This window comes from Microtus pennsylvanicus, chromosome 18 (assembly GCF_037038515.1).
Source record: "Microtus pennsylvanicus isolate mMicPen1 chromosome 18, mMicPen1.hap1, whole genome shotgun sequence".
In the NCBI taxonomy this organism is placed as follows: Eukaryota; Metazoa; Chordata; class Mammalia; order Rodentia; family Cricetidae; genus Microtus; species Microtus pennsylvanicus.
In genome coordinates, this window is record NC_134596.1 from 3,294,850 (window position 1) to 3,313,662 (window position 18,813).

Here is an 18,813-nt window from a genome sequence, read left to right on the forward strand (position 1 = left end):
ACTGCTCTGGTGGTCCTGGAACTCACCCTGTAGACCAGGCTGGCCTTGAACTCACAGAGATCCACCTGCCTTTGCCTTCCTACCCTAGTGCTGGGATTAAAGGCATGCGCCACCACCGCCTGGCTTTTTTTTAAATTTATTTATTTATTATGTATACAATATTCTGTCTGTGTGTATGTCTGCAGGCCAGAAGAAGGCACCAGACCTCATTACAGATGGTTGTGAGCCACCATGTGGTTGCTGGGAATTGAACTCAGGACCTTTGGAAGAGCAGGCAATGCTCTTAACCTCTGAGTCATCTCTCCATTCCCCCTGGCTTTTTTTTTTTAATGCTTTCTTTTCTAAGAGTTTCCTTGGTCATGGCATCTCTTCACATAGATAGAACACTGGCTAAGATAGGAATGGAGTCCTGTCTGTGAAGCTCTGTACCCTCCAGGCCACAGGAGAGAGAGAACCTATAGAGATGACAGCCGAACATGAGGACACACACAAGCACACACATTCAGCACCGTTCAAATCTCCGCCACCTGTCACCTGGGAAAATTCCACAAGAGAGACATCACCGAAACTACAAACTCACTGAGTCTACCTGCCTCTGCCTCCCGAGCGTTGAGATGAAAGGTGTGCCCCACTACGTCTGGCAACTTTTTCTTCTTGCTCCTTCTATGACTCAGTTTGTTAAGCTGACTTCACACCGAAGATGACATTTACCTCATGATAAATGTCACGGAGGAAAGCCGAGCTCCAAGGTCACAGGTTAACTCCCAGCAGCCCCTCTGAAAGCTCTCCGAGTGTTCACATATGCTCAAATGAGGATTTGGGGGAACACCTTTGATTTCTGACTCCTTTTTCTGCTTAAGAATGCTCAGCAGGTAAATATATAGAGACATATATGTATATATGTACCCCAAAGTCCGAAAGCACCCAGAGTTGGAAACATTTCTGGTCCTCGGTATTTTGAATAAGGGAGCCTTGTGCTACGTTGATCCAGACACAAGGGAACAGGGATGGACAGGCTGCAGTTCCCAGGTGTCTGACACACAGAGGGGGGTCCTCTGTGGTGACTGAGCGGGACGGTTCTGGGGCTTGGAATATTCTGTTTTGAAATCTGGCTACATGAGTAGATCCAGAGTTCAATTCCTCCAGTTTGTAACTCTGTGAGTTTTGTACCTAGGGAGATTACAAGACTATCTTCCGCCTTTTCTGTTTTCATTAAAACCAGTTTTTTTGTATTTTTTTTTGTTGTTGTTGTTTTTCAAGACAAGGTTTCTCTGTGTAGCCCCAGCCATTTTCACAGACAGGGTGCCCTTGAACTCAGAGATCTGCCTGCGTCTGCCTCCCAAGCACTGAAGTGAAAGTTGTGCACCACCACCCCTGGAAAAAAACAACTTTAAAAAAAAAACTTGTGTATGTGTGTACATATATGTGTCTCTATGTGTGTGTGCCTGTGAGAGTCATGTTTAAAGAGGCCATAAGAGGGAGGGGGATCCCCTGGAGCTAGAGCTACAGGCAATTGTGAGACACCCAAAATTGGATCCCAGGCAGCAAGCTCGCTTAACTCTACTGAGTCATCTCCTCACCCTCCCCTTTCTGTTCATTTAATTACATTTATTTATTCCTTTACTTATTGAGAAAGGGTCTTTTTCTGCAACCCCTGTGTAGTCCAGACTGGCCTTGAGTTTACCAAGTTCTGCCTACCTCTGCCTCCTGAGTGCTGGGATTAAAGGTGTGTGCCACCATGCCTGGCATGGACAAACCTCTTAACAGAGGAACTTTGCCCAGTCTTGAGCACACCTGGCCAGTGGGGTCCTGTGTGCTGAGTCCTGAACCCAAAGCCCACTCACCTCCCACTCCAGTCTTCTGCTGAGCCACGTAGGACTCAAAGCGAAGGCGGAAGCGGTTCTCACCGCCCAGGCGCCCGTATGTGCCGTCATCCACCAAGAAGAAAGCAGAATAGTTGTAGTCCAGGGGGAATTCAACTCCGTCCTCAGGGTCACCGCGCCATCTGTACCTTGCGGGGAATGAGCCCTGAGCACAATGCCAGACGGAGAAGTCTTTCAGAAGGGACAGACCGGGAGGACCCAGCCCTCCTCCCTTAGACCCAGGAGTCCTTCCCAGCCTCCTCCCTCAGACCAGCACTCCCTGTCAGGGCCTCTTCTCTGAACCCCATTCCCACCTTAGGGTTGATCAGCATATCTCTGTTCCGGACCACACCCCAGGGGGCCACGCCCATGGCCACCACCTTGCTGCCCCCAGTGCTGGCCATCTGGTGGTCTCTCACAGCCACACCCACATGCCGGCCTATGCCCGTGTGCAGTCCCCCTGTGACAATCCAGGCCCCTATGTAAGACAGAGAGGAAACCAGTAAGGCACGGGAATGGAAGCAATGCCCTCCGACCCGGGGAAGCAGTAGGGCCGAGGCCCAGGAGACACAGTCCCTAACCCCTGTGGTCACCTGTGCTCTGGGCGGCTCGCACCAGCCCACGACGTAGAAGGTCCTGTAGCCAGGTCTGGAGCACGGGGCCCCCCGACCCCCCTAGTACTGACACCACCAAGTTTGGGGCACGAAAGCCCCAAGTACGGGTGACGAGACTGTACACAGTGGCCGGATCTGTGCGGTCAGACAGCCGGAGGAACTGTGGACACAGGAGGAAGAGACACATGGGGGACAGAGAGACAGAGACAGCAGGGGACAGACCCAGACAGATGAAGACAGAGGCCCAAAGAGAGACGGGGAGACAGAGACCCAGACAGAAGCAGACAGACAGACGGGGAGGCAGCAAGGACCTAGAGAAAGAGAGGGACAGACACTTAGACAGAGGCACCCAAAGATCAGGGTGGGCCAGTAGGGAGATACATTCAGCCTTTGTCCCAGCCCCACCCAGCCTGGTGGCCCAGACATGCAGGCCTCACGTTGCTGGGCCTTCTGCCAGAATATATGAAGTCCAGGTCTCCGTAGGCATCTGTGGGTTTCTCTGTAGTGTGTTCGTCACTGCTCCACTCCGAAACTACAGCTGCCCCAAAGGCGTCCTCCACAGCCACAGATGGGTGGGCATTCCGAGGTCTCCCACATTGGCACAAGGTCCCTCTGGGGGCATGAGGGTAGAGCATGAACCCTGGGTGTCCCACTGACTCCATCCTGTATAAATGTCCATATCCTGTCCCCAGAGACAGAGGCCAGAGCAAGACCAGCCCTGACTGATTCTGGAGAAAAAAAATCAAGGCAAAGACGGCTATAGCCAGACAAGTCAGGGCAGGGAGACTGAGCTGCAGGATCAGAATCAAGAGGAGCAGGCGGCCATGGGCAGGCGCCACAAAAGATGAAATGAAACAGAGAATTCAAAACAGAAAAGAACTGTAAAGAATGATTCAACCACAACAAAAGTTGGGTGTGGTAGCACACACTTTAATCTCAGCACTCACTCAGACGTGCGGATCTCTGTGAGTTCAAGGCCAGCCAGAGCTACACAGAGAAACCCTGTCTCAAAAAAAAAAGAAAAGAAAAGAAGAAATGAAGGAAGGGAGGGAAGGAGAGAGGGAGGGAGGGAGGGAGGGAGGGAGGGAGGAAGGAAGGAAGGAAGGAAGGAAGGAAGGAAGGAAGGAAGGAAGGAAGGAAGGAAGGAGAAAAAAGAATGGTTCAAAGAAAAGTTTGAGTACCAGAGGCTGAGGCCGTTGTGCAGTTGGGAGCAAGCACCTTCACCGCTCTGAGACTAAATTTCCCCTTCGCTACAAAGATAGTAAGGAAGCACTAAGGAACTCAGAGCAGCCAAGAAAATCCGGAGTGTTTCCTGAAATGAGGATAGCAGCAGCTCCAGCTGGAGACCAGCTATGGGAACTTTAAATAACCTAGCATTACACCCCAGGAAAGTCGGGGCTTTTTCAGAGCTCCCTGACTGCAAGGTGGGGGTGCTCTGCCAGGTGTTGGCCTGTCTGTCAGCTCCAGCTGTCCTCAGGCCTGCTTTCTCAGGCAGGCGACTGAGCCCAGGCCGTGATCCCCTTGTTCTCTGTCACTATATCCCAGCCCCTTCCCTGCCTGTTTTCTCCTCACTCTGAGAAACAGGCAACAGATGAAGGTTTCCATTTCCGTCTCCATAGATACAATGTTTTCCTCTCTAAATAAGGACACAGTGGTTTGGAGAGATGGCTCCGGGATTAAGAATGCATGCAGAGGGCGGGAGTTGGATTCCCGGTACCCATATGGCAGCTTGCAAGCATCTGTATGTAACTCCAAACCCAGGGGATCCTGGCCTTCTTAGGCACCATACAGGCACGTGGTGCACAAACACACAGGCAAAATGCCCAGACAGGTAAAATAAATAAAAATTTCAAAAAAGAACAGAATGAATATTTAAAAAATTTTAAATGTTCAAGTGTTCCTTGCTATTCAGGCAACTGTTGCCTTAGTTTCGGAAAGTACGGAGCAGGGACTGGGGGAAGCATAGCTAAATCTCCGTGGCCCTGATTGTAAAAAGAATTCAAATAGCGGGCTCACTGCAGTTTCTGAAGCTAAGTGAGCCACTGACCTAGGAACGGGACTTCTGGGGCGGAGGGTGACATAGGCTCTCAGGTAGCCCAGGCTGGCTTCAAACTTACTATAGCCAAAGTTGATTGCAAATTATTTCTTCTCGTCTATTTATTTATTTATTGCCTTCAAATTTCTGATCCTCCTGCGTGAGCCTTGAGAGTTCTGGAGTTACAGGTATGCACTACCATAGCTGGCTTATTTTCGTGCAGAGGTTGGAACCAGGACTGCGTGCTAGCTAGGCAAACATTCTAACTGAGCTACATCCCCAAGCCTTCCTGGGCCTTTGTTTGTTTCTCTGTCCTGGAACTTGTTCTGTAGACAACGCTGGCCTTGAACGCACCGAGATCTGCCTGCCTCTGTCTCCTGAGTGCTGGGAGGCCTTTGTTTCTCTGTCCTGGAACTTGCTCTGTAGACAACGCTGGCCTTGAACGCACAAGACTGTGCTGCCACCACCCAGCGTCTTGGTATGTTTATCTGCTGTATGTATGAATACAGTGCAGCCAGTGTTCCTAATCACTGTGCCGTCTCTCCAGTCCCCTATGCCTTGTTTTTTGAGAACCCAAGCTGGTCTAAAACTAGCTTTATCGCCCAGGTTGACCTTGAACTTCTGATGCTCCTGCTGTGCCTCCTGAGTGCTGAGATGCCAAGCCTACACCAGCGCACATTACATGCCTAGCCCAGGACCAGTTCTACAGCTGTGGGGATGCAGGCCATGCACAGGAACACATCAGGTCTGTGCCTACAGCTTGTTGTCCTCCTAGAGCTAAAAGGACACAACCTCCTCCTTCTCTAATGCCAGGGGACCCTGGTATGCCTTAGTTTCCCCACACACACTTAATCCTCTTACATATCTGGATCTCATTCTTGGACTCCCCTTGTTCCCTCTACTTTTCTAGTCCAAAATGTCTGCATGGAACATTCTGGAGCACCAGCCCCAAGGAGTCTACTGTCTGCATGGGGTTCCTTATAACATAACTTAACAAGTTAAAATAAACTTGGAGAAAGTGCCTGTCTTGAAAGCAAGAGTTCTGCATTCTGCCCCTAAGGCCCATAAACACAGATGTGGCTGTGCACAGGGGTAATCCCAGCTGGGGAGGAGGGGACAGCCAGCCTAGCCAGGTCACCATAGCTAGTGAGAGACACTGTCTCAAAGAAACAAGGTAGAGGTGATGAACACCGCCTGAGATAAAAAACCAAGGTAGAGGTGTGTGAGGAACACCACCTGAGGGAAAAAACCAAGGTAGAGGTGTGTGAGGAACGCTGCCTGAGGTAAAAAAAAAAAAACAAAAACGAGGTAGAAGTGTGTGAGGAACACCGCCTGAGGTTGTCTCTGGCTTCCACGCGGAGCACACACCGAATAAAGGAAACCTCAGTCTGATCACACTTCCTATCTCAGGGCCGGCACCACTAGTCTCCATACGCAATACAGACTGTGAACAAGACCACCCCAGAAGAAAGTTCAGGGCACATGGCTCTGGCAACATTTCTCGTGCCTGCCTGCCTCCTGACAGAGCTGCGTGGCTCTGAGGCACAAAGGCTCCATTCAGGTGCCATCTCTTTGTCAAGGGTGGCTGGCCACCATGGAATACACCCTTCTAGTATGAACACCTTAGCCTGGTTCCTTCCTCTCCCCAAAGTTCAAGCCCAATCCCCATGGCAGCTTTCTCTCCCCTCCGCTGCCATCAGAGCATCAAGAACTACGCTGCCTCCTGGCAGCCCTCCACGATCTTCTAGCCCAAGGTCCCCAGGGGCCAAAGAAAAGGTTAGGAAGCTTCTGCAGTTGGCATTTGTCTTAAAGCCAGTCAGAGATGACGGGGAGGGTGTTGGGGAGGTGGATGTTTTGGTTTTTATTTTGTGTATCTGTGTGTGTGTATGAGCATTTGCCTGCATGTATGTCTGGGTACCACGTATGTGTGAGAAGTCAGAGCCCCAGGAACTAGAGTTAGATTTTGAGAGCTGCCATGGGGGTGCTGGGAACTGAGTAGCCAGGGTTCTTCACCACCAACCCCTGGTGGTTTTTTGTTGCTGGGGTTTTGTTTGAAGGTAAGATCTGCTTCTGTAGCCCGGGTTGATCTCAGACCTGCAATCTCTCCGCCTCGTTCTCCCGAGTGCTAGGACAGGTGTGTACCAACATACCTGGCAGGTTTCTTGGGTTTGTGTTTTGGTCTTGGGAATGAAAACCAACACATGTTAAGTATATGTGCTATCACTGAAGACAGGTGTTTAAACTTCTCCATGTAAGAAGAAAGGTGGGGACAGGCAAGAAAGGGACAGAAGGAAAGAAAATTGGCTGTGGAGGTAGTCTTTGCATTTCCTCATCTGCTTCCATGGTTTCAGAATCCACCTGCAGCTGGGACCTCTCTGACCCCAGTGTGAGCCTCAACCTTTGCTAAGTACCAATTGGGTCCCCACCCGCCCCACCCGCCCCACCCTGCTTCCCAAGGTCTATTATGCACACAGAAGCAGGGCTACACTCTCAATGATTTTCAAACCTGCGTGTTTTCCTGAGTTTTCCGTCTTGGTGACAACTACCCCATTCCTACACCCTAGTCTGCAGACGGCCCGCCCAGGAGCCACACTGCCCATGAGCTCTGATCCCTGGTGACAACCCCCCCGCCCCAGATTCCTACACTCTAGTCTGCAGACGGCCCGCTCAGGAGCCACACTGCCCATGAGCTCCGGTCCCCAGGGTCCACTCTCAGGTTCCTGGCCTCGGATCTGTCCTCATGCAGCTCACACACACACCGCCTGCCCAAGCCTTGCTGTGTCTTCGTAGCCCCAGAAAAACCTCACACTCACTCAGGTGGCCTCTGAGTGCCCATGAGGTCATGGCCAACTTGCTCAAGACAAGGTTTACACCCTGAACTCTGCTCTGTTTTCAAGACACACCAGCTATCGTTAGCGAGGACTTCGAACGTGCAGCTCCAAGGCCCAGAGTCACCTTCCAAGGCCACACTGCAACACCCTCCCACTGACACCTGTGCCCACCAGCTCCCCTCCCCCACTTACTTCTATTACCCTGCCTGTGGCCCGTCGCCGTCAACAAACCGTATAAGTGTTTGTTTACACAAAATTTCCCTGTCCTGCCCTGGAGGGACAACAGGCTCCTGATAAAGGCACACTAAGAGCTGCCACTACCTCCGGCTGAAAGACCAGCCTGAGAACAGATTTAAAGCTGGAGCCAACTAGGGAGACCGCAGGTGGAGCTGGGGGACTATGGGGCTTGCTCGTGCCCCTTGCCACACAGAGCACAGCACGCTTTGATAACTGCCCGTTTCTCTTGGGAGCTGCAGACATTTCCGAGTGTTTATTAGGTGGTGGGCAGAGTTCCAGAACCGTCCCAAAGTGACCTTGTTTAGTTTGCTCGGCAACCTCAGGAGGGACTGTTCTGTGCCCAGGTGACAAGCGTGGCCCGAGAAGGGAATTTCTATCCCAAAGCTGCAGACTCGGAACGGCAGGCAGGGCTGTGTGGCTACCGATGGATGACACAGAGAGCCAAAGCAGAGACAACGTGACACAAAGACAGACGCATGGACGAGACACAAAGACACAGAATGGATCTCCCCCCCCCCCCCCAAGCTTCCCAACCCCCAGCTAGGGGAGAATGCAGAATCTGGGGTGTGCCCTAGGCAAGGGAAGGTTCGGTCTGAGATGGAGGCGGGGAAATGCCCTTGGTGGGCGGAGCCTGTCTGCGGTGGGTGGGGTCTGTCTGTCGTGGGGGACCCAGAGGGGTCTGTCCGTGGTGGGCAGGCCTTGTCTGCGTTGAGTAGGGGGGGAGTCCAGACTGTGGGGGCGGTGCCTGTCTGCAGCGGGCAGGGCCCGCGACCCTGTGCTGCCAGGCCAGCTGCCCCGAACTGCTCACCCAGAATCATCGCAGAGGTCCACTATGAACGTCGTGCACACCTTCTTCCTGAAGATCTTAGGGATCCAGCTCTGAGAACCGGAACGAGAAGGGCAGGGCGGGGACCTGGGTCAGACCCACAGGATGCGAAGACAGCCCCACGCGCCCCCGGAGACACCTTGAGAACTTCAGTGTCCTCCTCCCGCAGGCTCAGTCAGGACCCCAAACCCCTTGATCTGGGAACTCCTGGCCCAGCGCCCGCTGCATCTGACCCGGATCGGCGGGGCTGGCGCCACTCTGGAACCCGCTCACATCCAGCCCCGCGCAGTGCGATACCTGCTCCTTCTCCGGGCCCACCATGCTGCCGCCGCAGCCCCCGGGGCTCCGTGTATTTCCTCCCAGCCGCTGACCCACCCGACCAAACCGGATCCACGACTTCGCAGTCTAGCCCGGGGCGGGGAGTCCCGGGAACACGTCACAGGAGGCAGGAAGAGGGCGGCCCGCGCTGTGGAGGAGGGACCGATTGGGCTGCCTAGCACGGGATGGGGTCCGGTAGAGGGGACCAAAGACTCAAACAGAGAACGAACAGAGAGAGCAGAGGGAGGGAGGAACCAGAGTGGGCCATGGGACAAATAGACTCAGAGAGGGACATAGAGAAAGAGACAGAGACAGAAACTAAGGGAGGGACCCAGAGAAGAAAGGGAGTGGGGGGACAGGGACACAGAGACTCAGGAGAGTGGGGGCAGATATACAGAGAGAATGAGATACAGAGACAGGGACAAAGCTAGAAATGCCAAGAGAGAGAGGGTAGATGACAGAGCCAGGAATCAGAGAGCGCAGGGAGGACACAGTAAGAGTAAGTTGGGGGTGTGTGTGCTAGAATCCTGAAAAGGAACAGGGACCTTCAGAAACAGTGACTATAAGGGGGGGGGATTTGATTCATAAAGGACAAAACCCCAAAAGTATGTTGACAAGGTGGGGTGGTGCTCAGAGAAGGGTGACATTGGTTTCTCGCCAAGTCCCTCTAGTGGGGACAGCTGGGACCTAGTAACCTGAGCCCCCAGCACCTTCCCCCTGCTGTATTTATAGCTCTGGCCTGGTCCCTTGCCCTCAGATCTGAGTTCCAGGGACAGGAGGTCATGAGGTGTTGGGGACTCTTCCACAGCCTCTGCATGTCACCCACTTTCACACCAAATGTCCCATCCTGGCTGCAAATTCTTCACAACCGTACCCCCCAATTCTTGCATTGCAGGGGTCCTTGGGCTCCTAACCGTGTCGCTGTCTCCCGGTGCCCCGGGCTCTTCTGCACTCCAGCCGTAGTCTAGCCTTTGCCTCCAAGTTCCCAAGCTTGGGCTTTTGGACAGACCAAAGACAAGTCCCTGCCCCCTCCTGGCCATGAAGACCCCTCCACCACCCAGTCCTGAGCCAGAGGAACAGGAGGGGAGGGGCAGGCAGGGGTTGACCAGAATAACTTAGGCTGAGGATAAATTTAGCCACAAGGAGGGGAGGGGACAGACCCCATTGGCTCAGCAGTGGGAAGGGAGGTCCTGGAACCAGGGTCACAGCTCCAAAGGGGACATCCTCAGAGAGGCATCCAAGACCTGAGGAAGATAGACAAAAAGAGTGGGAGAGATACCACCACCCAAGAGAGACAACCTGAAAGTCAGAACAAAACAAGGCACAAGAACCCATCAAAGTCAGCTGAAGTCAAGCTTGGAAAAAGTTCAACTGCTAAACGTCCCCATGGGCTTCCAGGGGCCTTGGTTGCATACTTGTCTCCTTTGGGCCACAGTAGCCAGCCTGCTGTTCCCTCCACTGCTGACCCAGGAGCTGAGAGGGGCTGGGCTGAGCCTTGGCAACTGGAACAACAATGCCGGCATTCCCGGGTCTTCAGAGGACATGTCGGCTGAGTTTGGTCACCACATCCACAGCCGTGGGGGCCATCAGGGTGAGAAGGACAGAGACCACAGGGAAGAGAATGACGATTTCTCCAGGGAATACGGCCACCGGCTCCAAGACCACAGGTACCCTGGCCACGAGGCTGGAGAGGAGAATGTCTCTGAAGAGGTCTTCAGAGGGCATGTGAGACAGGCCCATGGGCACAGAGGGCACGATAATGAAGATTTGGGGAACTCAGCGGAGCCTGAGGACCACTTCCCCAGACAGAGGAGTCACAGCCATGAAGATGAAGATGAGGATAGCATTGTCTCCAGTGAGGATCACCATCTTGTCACCAGGCATGGTCACCATGGTCACCATGGCCACGGAGGGGAAGATGATGGGGAGGAAGTAGAGAACTCTAATGATAAGCACAAGGCCCGTGGTCACCAGAGTCACCAGAGCCACTCAGAGGAAGGAGATGAAGAGGGTTCAGATGAACACCATCATGCCCACAGCCATAGACAAGGCCACAAAGACGAAGATGATGATGATGAAGATGATTCCACTGAGTGTGGGCACCAGGCCCACAGACACAGAGGCCATGATGATGATGATGAAGATGATGGTTCCCCTGAGCATGGGCACCAGGCCCACAGACACAGAGGTCATGAAGATGATGATGAAGATGATGATGATGGCTCCCCTGAGCATGGGCACCAGGCCCACAGACACCGAGGCCATGATGATGATGATGAAGATGATGATGAAGAAGAAGATGATGATGGCTCCCCTGAGCATGGGCACCAGGTCCACAGACACCGAGGCCATGATGATGATGATGATGAAGATGATGATGATGAAGATGATGATGATGGCTCCCCTGAGCATGGGCACCAGGTCCACAGACATCAAAGCCACGAAAATGATGATGATGATGATGGCTCCCCTGAGCATGGGCACCAGGTCCACAGACACCGAGGTGATGAGAAGGAAGATGATGAAGATGACTCAGATGAAGGCTACTATCATGTCCCCAGCCGTGGCCACCAAAGCCACCAAGATGAGGAAGAGGAAGATGAGGCTGTATCCACTGAACATTGGCACCCATCTCCTAGACACACTCACCATGGTCTTGGAAGTGAGAATCAAGAAGAGGAGGTAACAGTCAAGTTCAGCCACCATACTGCAAGCCACCAACCCCAAGGCCACAAGTCTGACAAGGAGGAGGACTTCCCAGAAGAGTATAAGACAGAAGTTCCTGGCCATCACCACCACAGAGTCCCCAGGGAGGGAGATGGGGATATTTCTGCTGAGTTTGGCCACGAGGTCCCCAGTCAGAGGCCACAAGATCAAGATGAACAGATCAGCCAGGGTCACAGAGAGTTTGTCCAAGGTGACATTGGTCATCAGCCCCTGCAGCCCACAGGGGCTGGTTCCGAAGAATCAAGAAAAGAAGATGACCACAGCTCTCAAGAGGGACACAAAGACTCAGAGCAGAGCAAAGGATCCCACAGTGAAGAGGAGGAGGAGGGTCATGGTCTCCCTAAGAGCCAGGAAGATGAGGAAAAGGAAGAAAAAGATGAGCAAGAGAGTAGGGCAGACAGGACTGAGGTTCGGACTCCAGTGAGCCATCACAGAAAGCAGGAGGAAGAGGAGGAAGAAGAGGAGATCCTGGAAGAAAACCTGCTACCCTTCACCATCATCCCAAACCCCCTGGTTGGAAGGGAGGTGGACACAGAAGGTTCCAGCGAGGAGGAGAGCCATGAGGTCACAGGTAAGTGACCTGGCTCTGTGGGGGTGGGGAAGGCAGAGTTGGTCAAATGGAATCACTGTGGCCCTCCTGTCCCCACAGGTCAGCACGATGCCCAGGAGTATGAGAACTACCAGCCAGGATCTCTGTGTGGCTATTGTTCTTTCTGCAATGTAGGTCCCTAGCCCAGATCTGCCTGGCATGCCCTGGGGTGCCAGGGGAGGCCTCTGAACCTAACAGTGGGAGGAGCAGCAAAATAAATGCTGGGGACCAGAAGCTGGGGTGGGGAGAAGTTAAGGGTCACCCTCCAGGTCTGTGACCACTCACAGATCCTGCCCTCAATGGGGGCATTTGGGCTATCTTTAGATAGGAAACCTGGGAGGGTGGTGTGAGGAACCACCTGGAAAGAAGGGGGACTCTGAACTCAGACACGGATTCTGGGCTAGGGACTCCTCTAAGCAGGCTCTTCCTGTCCCCAGAGATGTACTGAATGCGAAAGCTGTCATTGTGACGAGGAGAACATGGGGGAACACTGTGACCAGTGCCAGGTGAGACCTTCCCAGGGACGCTGGTCCCACTAGAGCACCCACACTGGCCCTCCACCCAACCTCCCTGACCAGGCTCTCTCCCTGTCCTCAGCACTGCCAATTCTGCTACCTCTGCCCGCTGGTCTGTGAAACCCTCTGCGCTCCAGGTGAGAAGCAAAGCAGGCACCTATGGAGGGGCAAAGTCTTGCAAAGAGGGGTTGGAGCCAACCTGAGCTCCGAACCAGGAAAGCTGCTGGCTGTGACTGACTGGTAGGGTGGGGTGGGGGTGTGACCATAGCAAAGGTCCTCGGGCAGAGCCTGGCCTGAAGCTAGGATTGAGCCGGTGTTGAGGGTACTCCTAGAAGCCAGTGGGTGGGACCAATGTAAACAAAAATCGTGGGCTGGGGCAGCTGGAGACCAAGCACTTGCCCTGAGTGTTCCCCCGTCATGCCCCTCCTGGAGGCCCTCAAACATCTTCTCTCTGCTCCCTCCCAGGAAGCTACATGGACTATTTCTCCTCCTCCCTGTATCAGTAAGTGTGGGGCTGGGTGGGGGAATGATGCAGTTCAAGGGACTTGTTTAGAGAAAGGCTGGCCCACTGGGAGCTAAGAGCTATCCTGGGACCCCACGGTCCCAGGATATGAAGTGGTCAGGGTCATGATGGCTCAAGGACCTCTGGGTGCTGGCTAACCTTCATGTCCTCCTGTCCAGAGCCCTGGCTGACATGCTGGAGACTCCAGAGCCCTGACCTGGCCACAACTGCGGCCGAAGTACCTCCCCTGGCCTGCCCACCTGACAGGAGGTCTGAATAAATGTGCTCCTGGAAACAGCAGTGTCCGGTGTGGGGTGTGTCCTGGCGGAGGGAGACCACAGACGGTAGGAAGAGGCATCAGCCTCTCCTAGAGGGCCTGACTCCTTGATTCTGAAGGTGGTTGGTTTGCATTCTTAACATCTTGAGAACAAAAGCTGGGAGAGGTGGCACACACCTTTAATCTCAGTGCAGAGGCAGAGGCAAGCGGATCTCTGTGAGTTCGAGGCTAGCCTAGTCTACATAGTGAGTTCCAGGCCAGCCAGGACTACAAAGTGAGACCCTGTCTCAAAAAAAGGCTGGTCAACACCAGAACTTTTGAAACAGTAGGTCTTTACCCGTGATCACTGAGTAACGCCTGGGGTTAGGAGGCCAACTGAGAGTCGGGGTGGGGGACTCCCCGCTGTCCATCCCTCCCCAAGCCACATCACCCAGCGACATAGTTGACAGAGGGATTTTCCCATGCAAACCCCGGAGCCGGAGGGGAACTGGGAACGCAGGGCTGCGTCCCTGACCCTTGGGCACAGACACCGCCATAGCAGGGGGCGGGGAGGCCCCGGGGGACACGAGACACGGGAGGAGGGACAGGGACTCCGCTCACAGATGACCCCCGAGGACTGGCGACCAGACGCAGCGGGGGCAGGACTGAGTGGCACGGGAATGGGGGGCGAGGCTTGTAGCAGCGAGTCTCCCCTCCCCTCCTAGCGGACGAAGAAGAAAGACCTGGGCCCCGCGACTGGGCAAGAGAAGGGGGAGGGGCGGCCTCTCCCTGCATGCCGCCCGAGAGCGAAGCCCGCCCCCTTCCCGCAGGTGCAGGGTGCCTGGCTCCCGTCCGAAACGGATCAATAAATTACAAAGTAGAGAAAAGGGAGGCGGAGGGATTTCTTCCTGTCCTCTTCTTCCGATGCCCCCCTCTTTAGTCCATTTCCTGTGGTTTAGTCCAGGCCCAGTCCATCTGGGAGGCGGGAACGCGCACACTGGGCTGGTGTGTATAGATGTGTATAGTCCGCAGTGAGAGCTCCCTCACGGTGGTCTCCGGCTAGACAATACTCTGCAAAGGAGGGAAAACGGCCCAGCCTTCGGGAGGGTCTTCATCCGAGTGAGAGCGAGGTCACTTGCATTGAGACCAAACAGTTATCAGAGTAGGTGGGACCCATCTGGTCCGCCATCCTGCAGACCCATTGCACCACCCTGAACCCTAAGAATCACCTGGCAGAGTCCTCACCTGTAAGTGCCCACTAGCAGGAGTAAGTCCGGACAGAAACACCATCTGCTCGTGAACTCCCGGAAGTCTGGCCTAGAGAGAGAGCAGCCATTCAGCCTGGAAGCCCCCTATTTTCCCCAGAGAATTCCCCACTCCTTCGTACTGGACATTGAAGGTAGGAGCCCCTTGATTGGTAGTCAAATACGGCACCACTGAGCCACACCCGAGCCCTTCACTGGGGTATTCTAGGCTTGGGCTCTACCAGTGAGCCACAGGGCAGCTTCCACTGGGGAACTGTATGCGGCTCCCCCACCAGCCAGCTGCACCTTCAGCTCCTTTTACTTTTGGAAGCAGAGTCTCACTGAGCAGGCCTGGCTGTCCTGAACTCACTCTTCCGTGGCCCAGGCAGGTATTGATCTTGCAATTATCTGCCGAACACTGAGGAGAGGCCGGCCCAGATCCCCCAGGGTTTCTAGGCGCTCTGGCCTCTAGCCCTGGTGCCCTCCAATAGACTTAAGCTTCAAACATCACGCGTGTGCTTGCTCCACCATGGGTCTCTACTTCCCGGAAGCCTGAGACCCAAAGAGAGAGTCCAAGTGGCCTGAAGCAAGGTCATGTCCCATCCTGGGAAGGAGACTGAGAATAGCCCACTGCGAGGAGTGCCGGGTGCCAGCTGGTAGGGTAGACCAGACGGAGAGTTGTCCCAAGCTGTGACTAGGGTCCGGACTGTCACATCTGAGCCCCTTACCTTCAGGCTGCAGTTTGCGTAGTGGGAGCCCTGGGGAGCCTAGAGCTCCTGCTGCAGCTGAGCGAAAGTTGGGGGGTAACATCTCAGCCGAGTCGGGGGTTACACCTCGGAGGTCCTTCTCTCGGAACATCTTCCTCCAGGATGGGGAGCGGCTGAAGGACTTGGCACTGTCCTAATGGTAGGATAGGAGCCCGAGGTGAAGGAGGGAGGCCTAAACTCCCATTCTTCTCCTCTCCTCAGCCATGCCCCTCACTTAGCTCAACCTCCAACCACAATTGGTTGGCAACACCAAGCCCCACCCCTTCATCACTGATGTAAGTGTGGCAGGGAGCCTCAGAGCGGCTGCCACGCCTACCTCATCCAGCCGTCTGTCTGTGCCTAGGGAGATGAGGTTGCTAAATTCTTTCTCCAGCAGTTGCCGGGCCTGGAAAAGGAGGGGGGAGGTTGGTGGGCGTAGGTTGGAGCACGCAGGTGGGAGCGCCCAGCATGTTCCCTGAGCACCAAGCTCACCTGCGCGTTCTGTGTGGGTATCTGTAGGAGCAAGGCCAGGTCGGAGTAGTCGAAGGTTTCATCCAGAGCCAGCAGGGCCCCGTGCACCCCGCTCTCAGTGAGGTTCGTAGCGAATTCCTTCAGGCCGAGCCCAGACACCCAGCCCATGACCCTCTCGTTGGACCACACCATCACGTCTGGGGATGAAAAGGAGACAGGGTTTTCCTGTAGCTTTGGAGCCTGTCCTGGAACTCGCTGTGTAGACCAGGCTGGTCTCGAACTCACAGAGATCGCCTGCCTCTGCCTCCCGAGTGCTGGGATTAAAGGCGTGCGCCACTACGACCCAGTTAAAAGGGACTCTTAACCGTGCACCTCCCCGAGGCTAGCCCTGTCAAATTAGCCTAATTCCATCCTCATTTCCCTTACAGACTTGCCTTCAGGATGACTTCTCCCCTCATCACTGGAAATGGCCCGTCATTTCCCTCCCTAGCCACGCCCCCACATTGGTTTCCGTCCTAGTGAGCCGGTTCTAATTCCCTCTTAACCAAACACTTATGCTGTCTCTACCCCCTGTGTGACAGCGCACCCCAGTGGCCAGTCTGGCATATAACGCTACACTCTTTCTCTGGCCATGCCCGCCTGCTCACCCTACCATGTTCTCAGTAGCTCTTGAAATCTGGCTTCCCTCCCTCGGGCCTGCCTCTCCGCCTGGCCCCCACAGGACCTCACCTCTGATCTGGGTCTGGCTCTCTTCCCTCCTCCGCTCCAGGTCCTTCCGGTCATAGTTGAGCCGTTTCAGGCACATGATACCATAATGCAGACTAACCCTGAGCAGAGGGGGAAACTGAGTCACTCAGGAGCCTTCCCATGGCCACTGTCGTTGCTCTCGTTGCTCTTATCTGACTTTCTTCCTCTCTTTCTTCATGATCTCTCTATTTTTAATTTTTAATTTTGAGACAGGGTCTCACTAGCTCCCTGACCTGGCCTTGAACTCACTCTATAGTTCACGCTAAGTTCAGACTTGTCATCCTCCAGTTTTGGCCTCCCCCGTAGCAGGTCACCAGGACCATGAGAAATCTCGGTTTTCCTATGGGTCAACTTCTTGGTTCAAGGAGCAACAAGCCAGAATTTCATAAAACTTCCCATTGGCTAAAGCCTCTCTAGGGGTGTGACTTCTTCCCCTTTGGGCGTTTCCATTGGCCAGGCAGCCCCACCTGTGGAAGCTGTCCACCATCTTGAGTTGACCTCTCAGTTCCTTCTTGTTCAGGTGGTCCAACATCCGAGCATCGACTAGCGACTCCATGAAGTAGCTTCGGTACTGGGGCAACCCAAGGCTGGGCAGCCAGTCGTTCCCCACCCACTCGTGGTTCATGTCGCCATATGCCAGGATCTGGGGCCGTGGGCAGGTGAGGGAGGGGGTCAGGCCCTCAAGGACAACATTCAGTCCCCACCCCACGCTGGTTCTCTCCCCAGCACAAAACAGCTCAGGGTCTTGTGTAGCCCTGGCTAGCCTCAAATTCACAGTGAAGTTTGAGGATGGTCTTGAACTTTAGATCCTCCTGCCTCCACCCTCTTGAGTGACGGAGTTACAGGCACACACTCCCACTCCAGGTTGGCTGGAAGCTAGAATTCTGTTTTACAGGCAAGGGCCCCACCCGCTGGCCCCAAGCTCTGCTGGTCTGTACCCACTCAGCCCAAATGTGAAGCAGGACTCAGTGTGGCTTTCCTGCCACCCAGAGACTATCATTCCTGTGACACTCAGGAAATACTCAACAGTCCAGTTTGGGGCAAGGCTGAGCTAAACCCCCAAGTCTGCAGCTTCAGGGCCTGGAAACAGACCACAGCCCAATCTGGAGCCTACACACACACACACACACACACACACACACACACACCCGGCAAGCTCAAGTCGGGCATTAGGCCTCTCTCTTCTCCAGGCCACAGTGTCCTCCCTACCTCTCACTTGCCTCGTCCACCTCACGGCCACCATAATAGCATAGCTAACACTCGCGCCACTGAACCTTCAGCCCTCTTCCCAACCCTAGACGGCCCTGCGGCTCCCTCCGGCTCCAGCAGTCCCATAGCCCAGCAGTTCCTGAGCAACCCACAACCATGGGAAGGCTTGTGCTCTAGGCTGGAGGTGGACAGAAGGCTTCCATTTAGTCCCCCACCAAGCCACTATGAACTAGTCCACAGCTGAGCTCCAAGCTGCAGCCTTCCCCTCCTGGGTGGGGCCTTAGAATGTTCTGGCAAAGGGTGGGGCACGGGGACAGAGAAAGACCATGCAGCGTGCACAACCTCTCATGCGGGCAGCCCGTCCTGCACCCTACCTGCTCCCAGCTGATCTCCTTGGTCTCCTGACCCGTTAGTGGGAAGAGGGGGAGAGAAGGGTGGGTTAAGGGGAGAGGCAAAGGAGAACAGAAGGGACAGACGATGCATGGACAGACAGAATCCTCCCAGCCCCACACCCAATAGGAATAGTGCCACCCCCCCGGGTCACCAGCAGGAGTCACTCACGGGTTTTGTAGCTGCTGTCAGCGACTCCATCTCCTCATGTGTCATCCACACGTTTCCTGTGGGCTGAGGGATGCTAGGTGTCACAGGATGGGAGATGACACAGGATGCAGACAGATGGCCTCTTAAGTGCCCCACTCTGACTCATTGTTTAAGCTCATTCTGTTTGGGGGTCTCAAAGCCGAGGTGACAACGGAAATGACCCTGTGTTGGGCGTCTTCCATGCTGAAGCCCTAGGAGTTGGGACCTAGAGTCCAGCAAGATGGCTCAGCAGATAAAGGTGCTTCCTGCCAAGTCTGGCAACCCAAGTTCTGTGCCACGCATGCCCTGTGGCAATTACACGCACACAAAATAAATAAATAAATATTTAGTAAAATTATTTTGGGGCTGAAGAGATGGTTCAGTGGTTAAGAACATGTGTTGCACTAGGTGGTGGCGCACGCCTTTAATCCCAGCACTCAGGAGGCAGAGGCAGGCGGATCTCTGGGAGTCTGAGGAACAGCCTGGTGTACAGAGTGAGTTCCAG

At 54.4% G+C, this 18,813-nt stretch overlaps 3 protein-coding genes across 7 annotated transcripts in view; 1 reads left to right on the forward strand and 2 right to left on the reverse strand.

Moving 5' to 3' along the window:
• The window catches only part of Trpm4 (transient receptor potential cation channel subfamily M member 4), a 31,940-nt gene extending 23,103 nt beyond the window's left edge, over positions 1–8,837 (reverse strand). The window contains exons 1-6 of one of the 3 annotated variants that reach the window (XM_075953267.1): positions 8,703–8,837; positions 8,388–8,458; positions 2,914–3,088; positions 2,456–2,636; positions 2,177–2,340; positions 1,845–2,028 (exon numbers count right to left, since the gene is read on the reverse strand). In XM_075953267.1, coding sequence (XP_075809382.1) covers positions 1,845–2,028; positions 2,177–2,340; positions 2,456–2,636; positions 2,914–3,088; positions 8,388–8,458; positions 8,703–8,726 — 799 coding nt within the window. In that variant the 5' untranslated portion in view covers positions 8,727–8,837. The remainder of the gene's footprint in view (positions 1–1,844; positions 2,029–2,176; positions 2,341–2,455; positions 2,637–2,913; positions 3,089–8,387; positions 8,459–8,702) is intronic. The other 2 variants (XM_075953269.1, XM_075953268.1) reach the window with 2 other exon arrangements.
• Positions 8,838–9,920: 1,083 nt separating this feature from the next.
• Positions 9,921–13,356, forward strand: Hrc (histidine rich calcium binding protein). The gene is made up of 6 exons (XM_075953270.1): positions 9,921–12,021; positions 12,100–12,170; positions 12,477–12,545; positions 12,637–12,691; positions 13,020–13,056; positions 13,236–13,356. The coding sequence occupies exons 1-6, from the start codon at positions 10,110–10,112 to the stop codon at positions 13,270–13,272; spliced, it is 2,181 nt and encodes a 726-aa protein (XP_075809385.1). The 5' UTR covers positions 9,921–10,109; the 3' UTR covers positions 13,273–13,356.
• Positions 13,357–13,496: 140 nt separating this feature from the next.
• Ppfia3 (PPFI scaffold protein A3) overlaps positions 13,497–18,813 on the reverse strand; it is a 29,871-nt gene continuing 24,554 nt past the window's right edge. For 2 of the 3 annotated variants that reach the window (XM_075953047.1, XM_075953048.1), the window contains exons 22-30: positions 18,291–18,353; positions 18,104–18,130; positions 16,988–17,163; positions 16,503–16,600; positions 15,795–15,970; positions 15,640–15,708; positions 15,285–15,456; positions 14,558–14,629; positions 13,497–14,383 (exon numbers count right to left, since the gene is read on the reverse strand). In XM_075953047.1, the coding sequence (XP_075809162.1) occupies positions 14,571–14,629; positions 15,285–15,456; positions 15,640–15,708; positions 15,795–15,970; positions 16,503–16,600; positions 16,988–17,163; positions 18,104–18,130; positions 18,291–18,353 (840 nt within the window). In that variant the 3' untranslated portion in view covers positions 13,497–14,383; positions 14,558–14,570. Of the gene's footprint in view, positions 14,447–14,557; positions 14,630–15,284; positions 15,457–15,639; positions 15,709–15,794; positions 15,971–16,502; positions 16,601–16,987; positions 17,164–18,103; positions 18,131–18,290; positions 18,354–18,813 lie in introns of all 3 variants that reach the window. The other variant, XM_075953049.1, reaches the window with a different exon arrangement.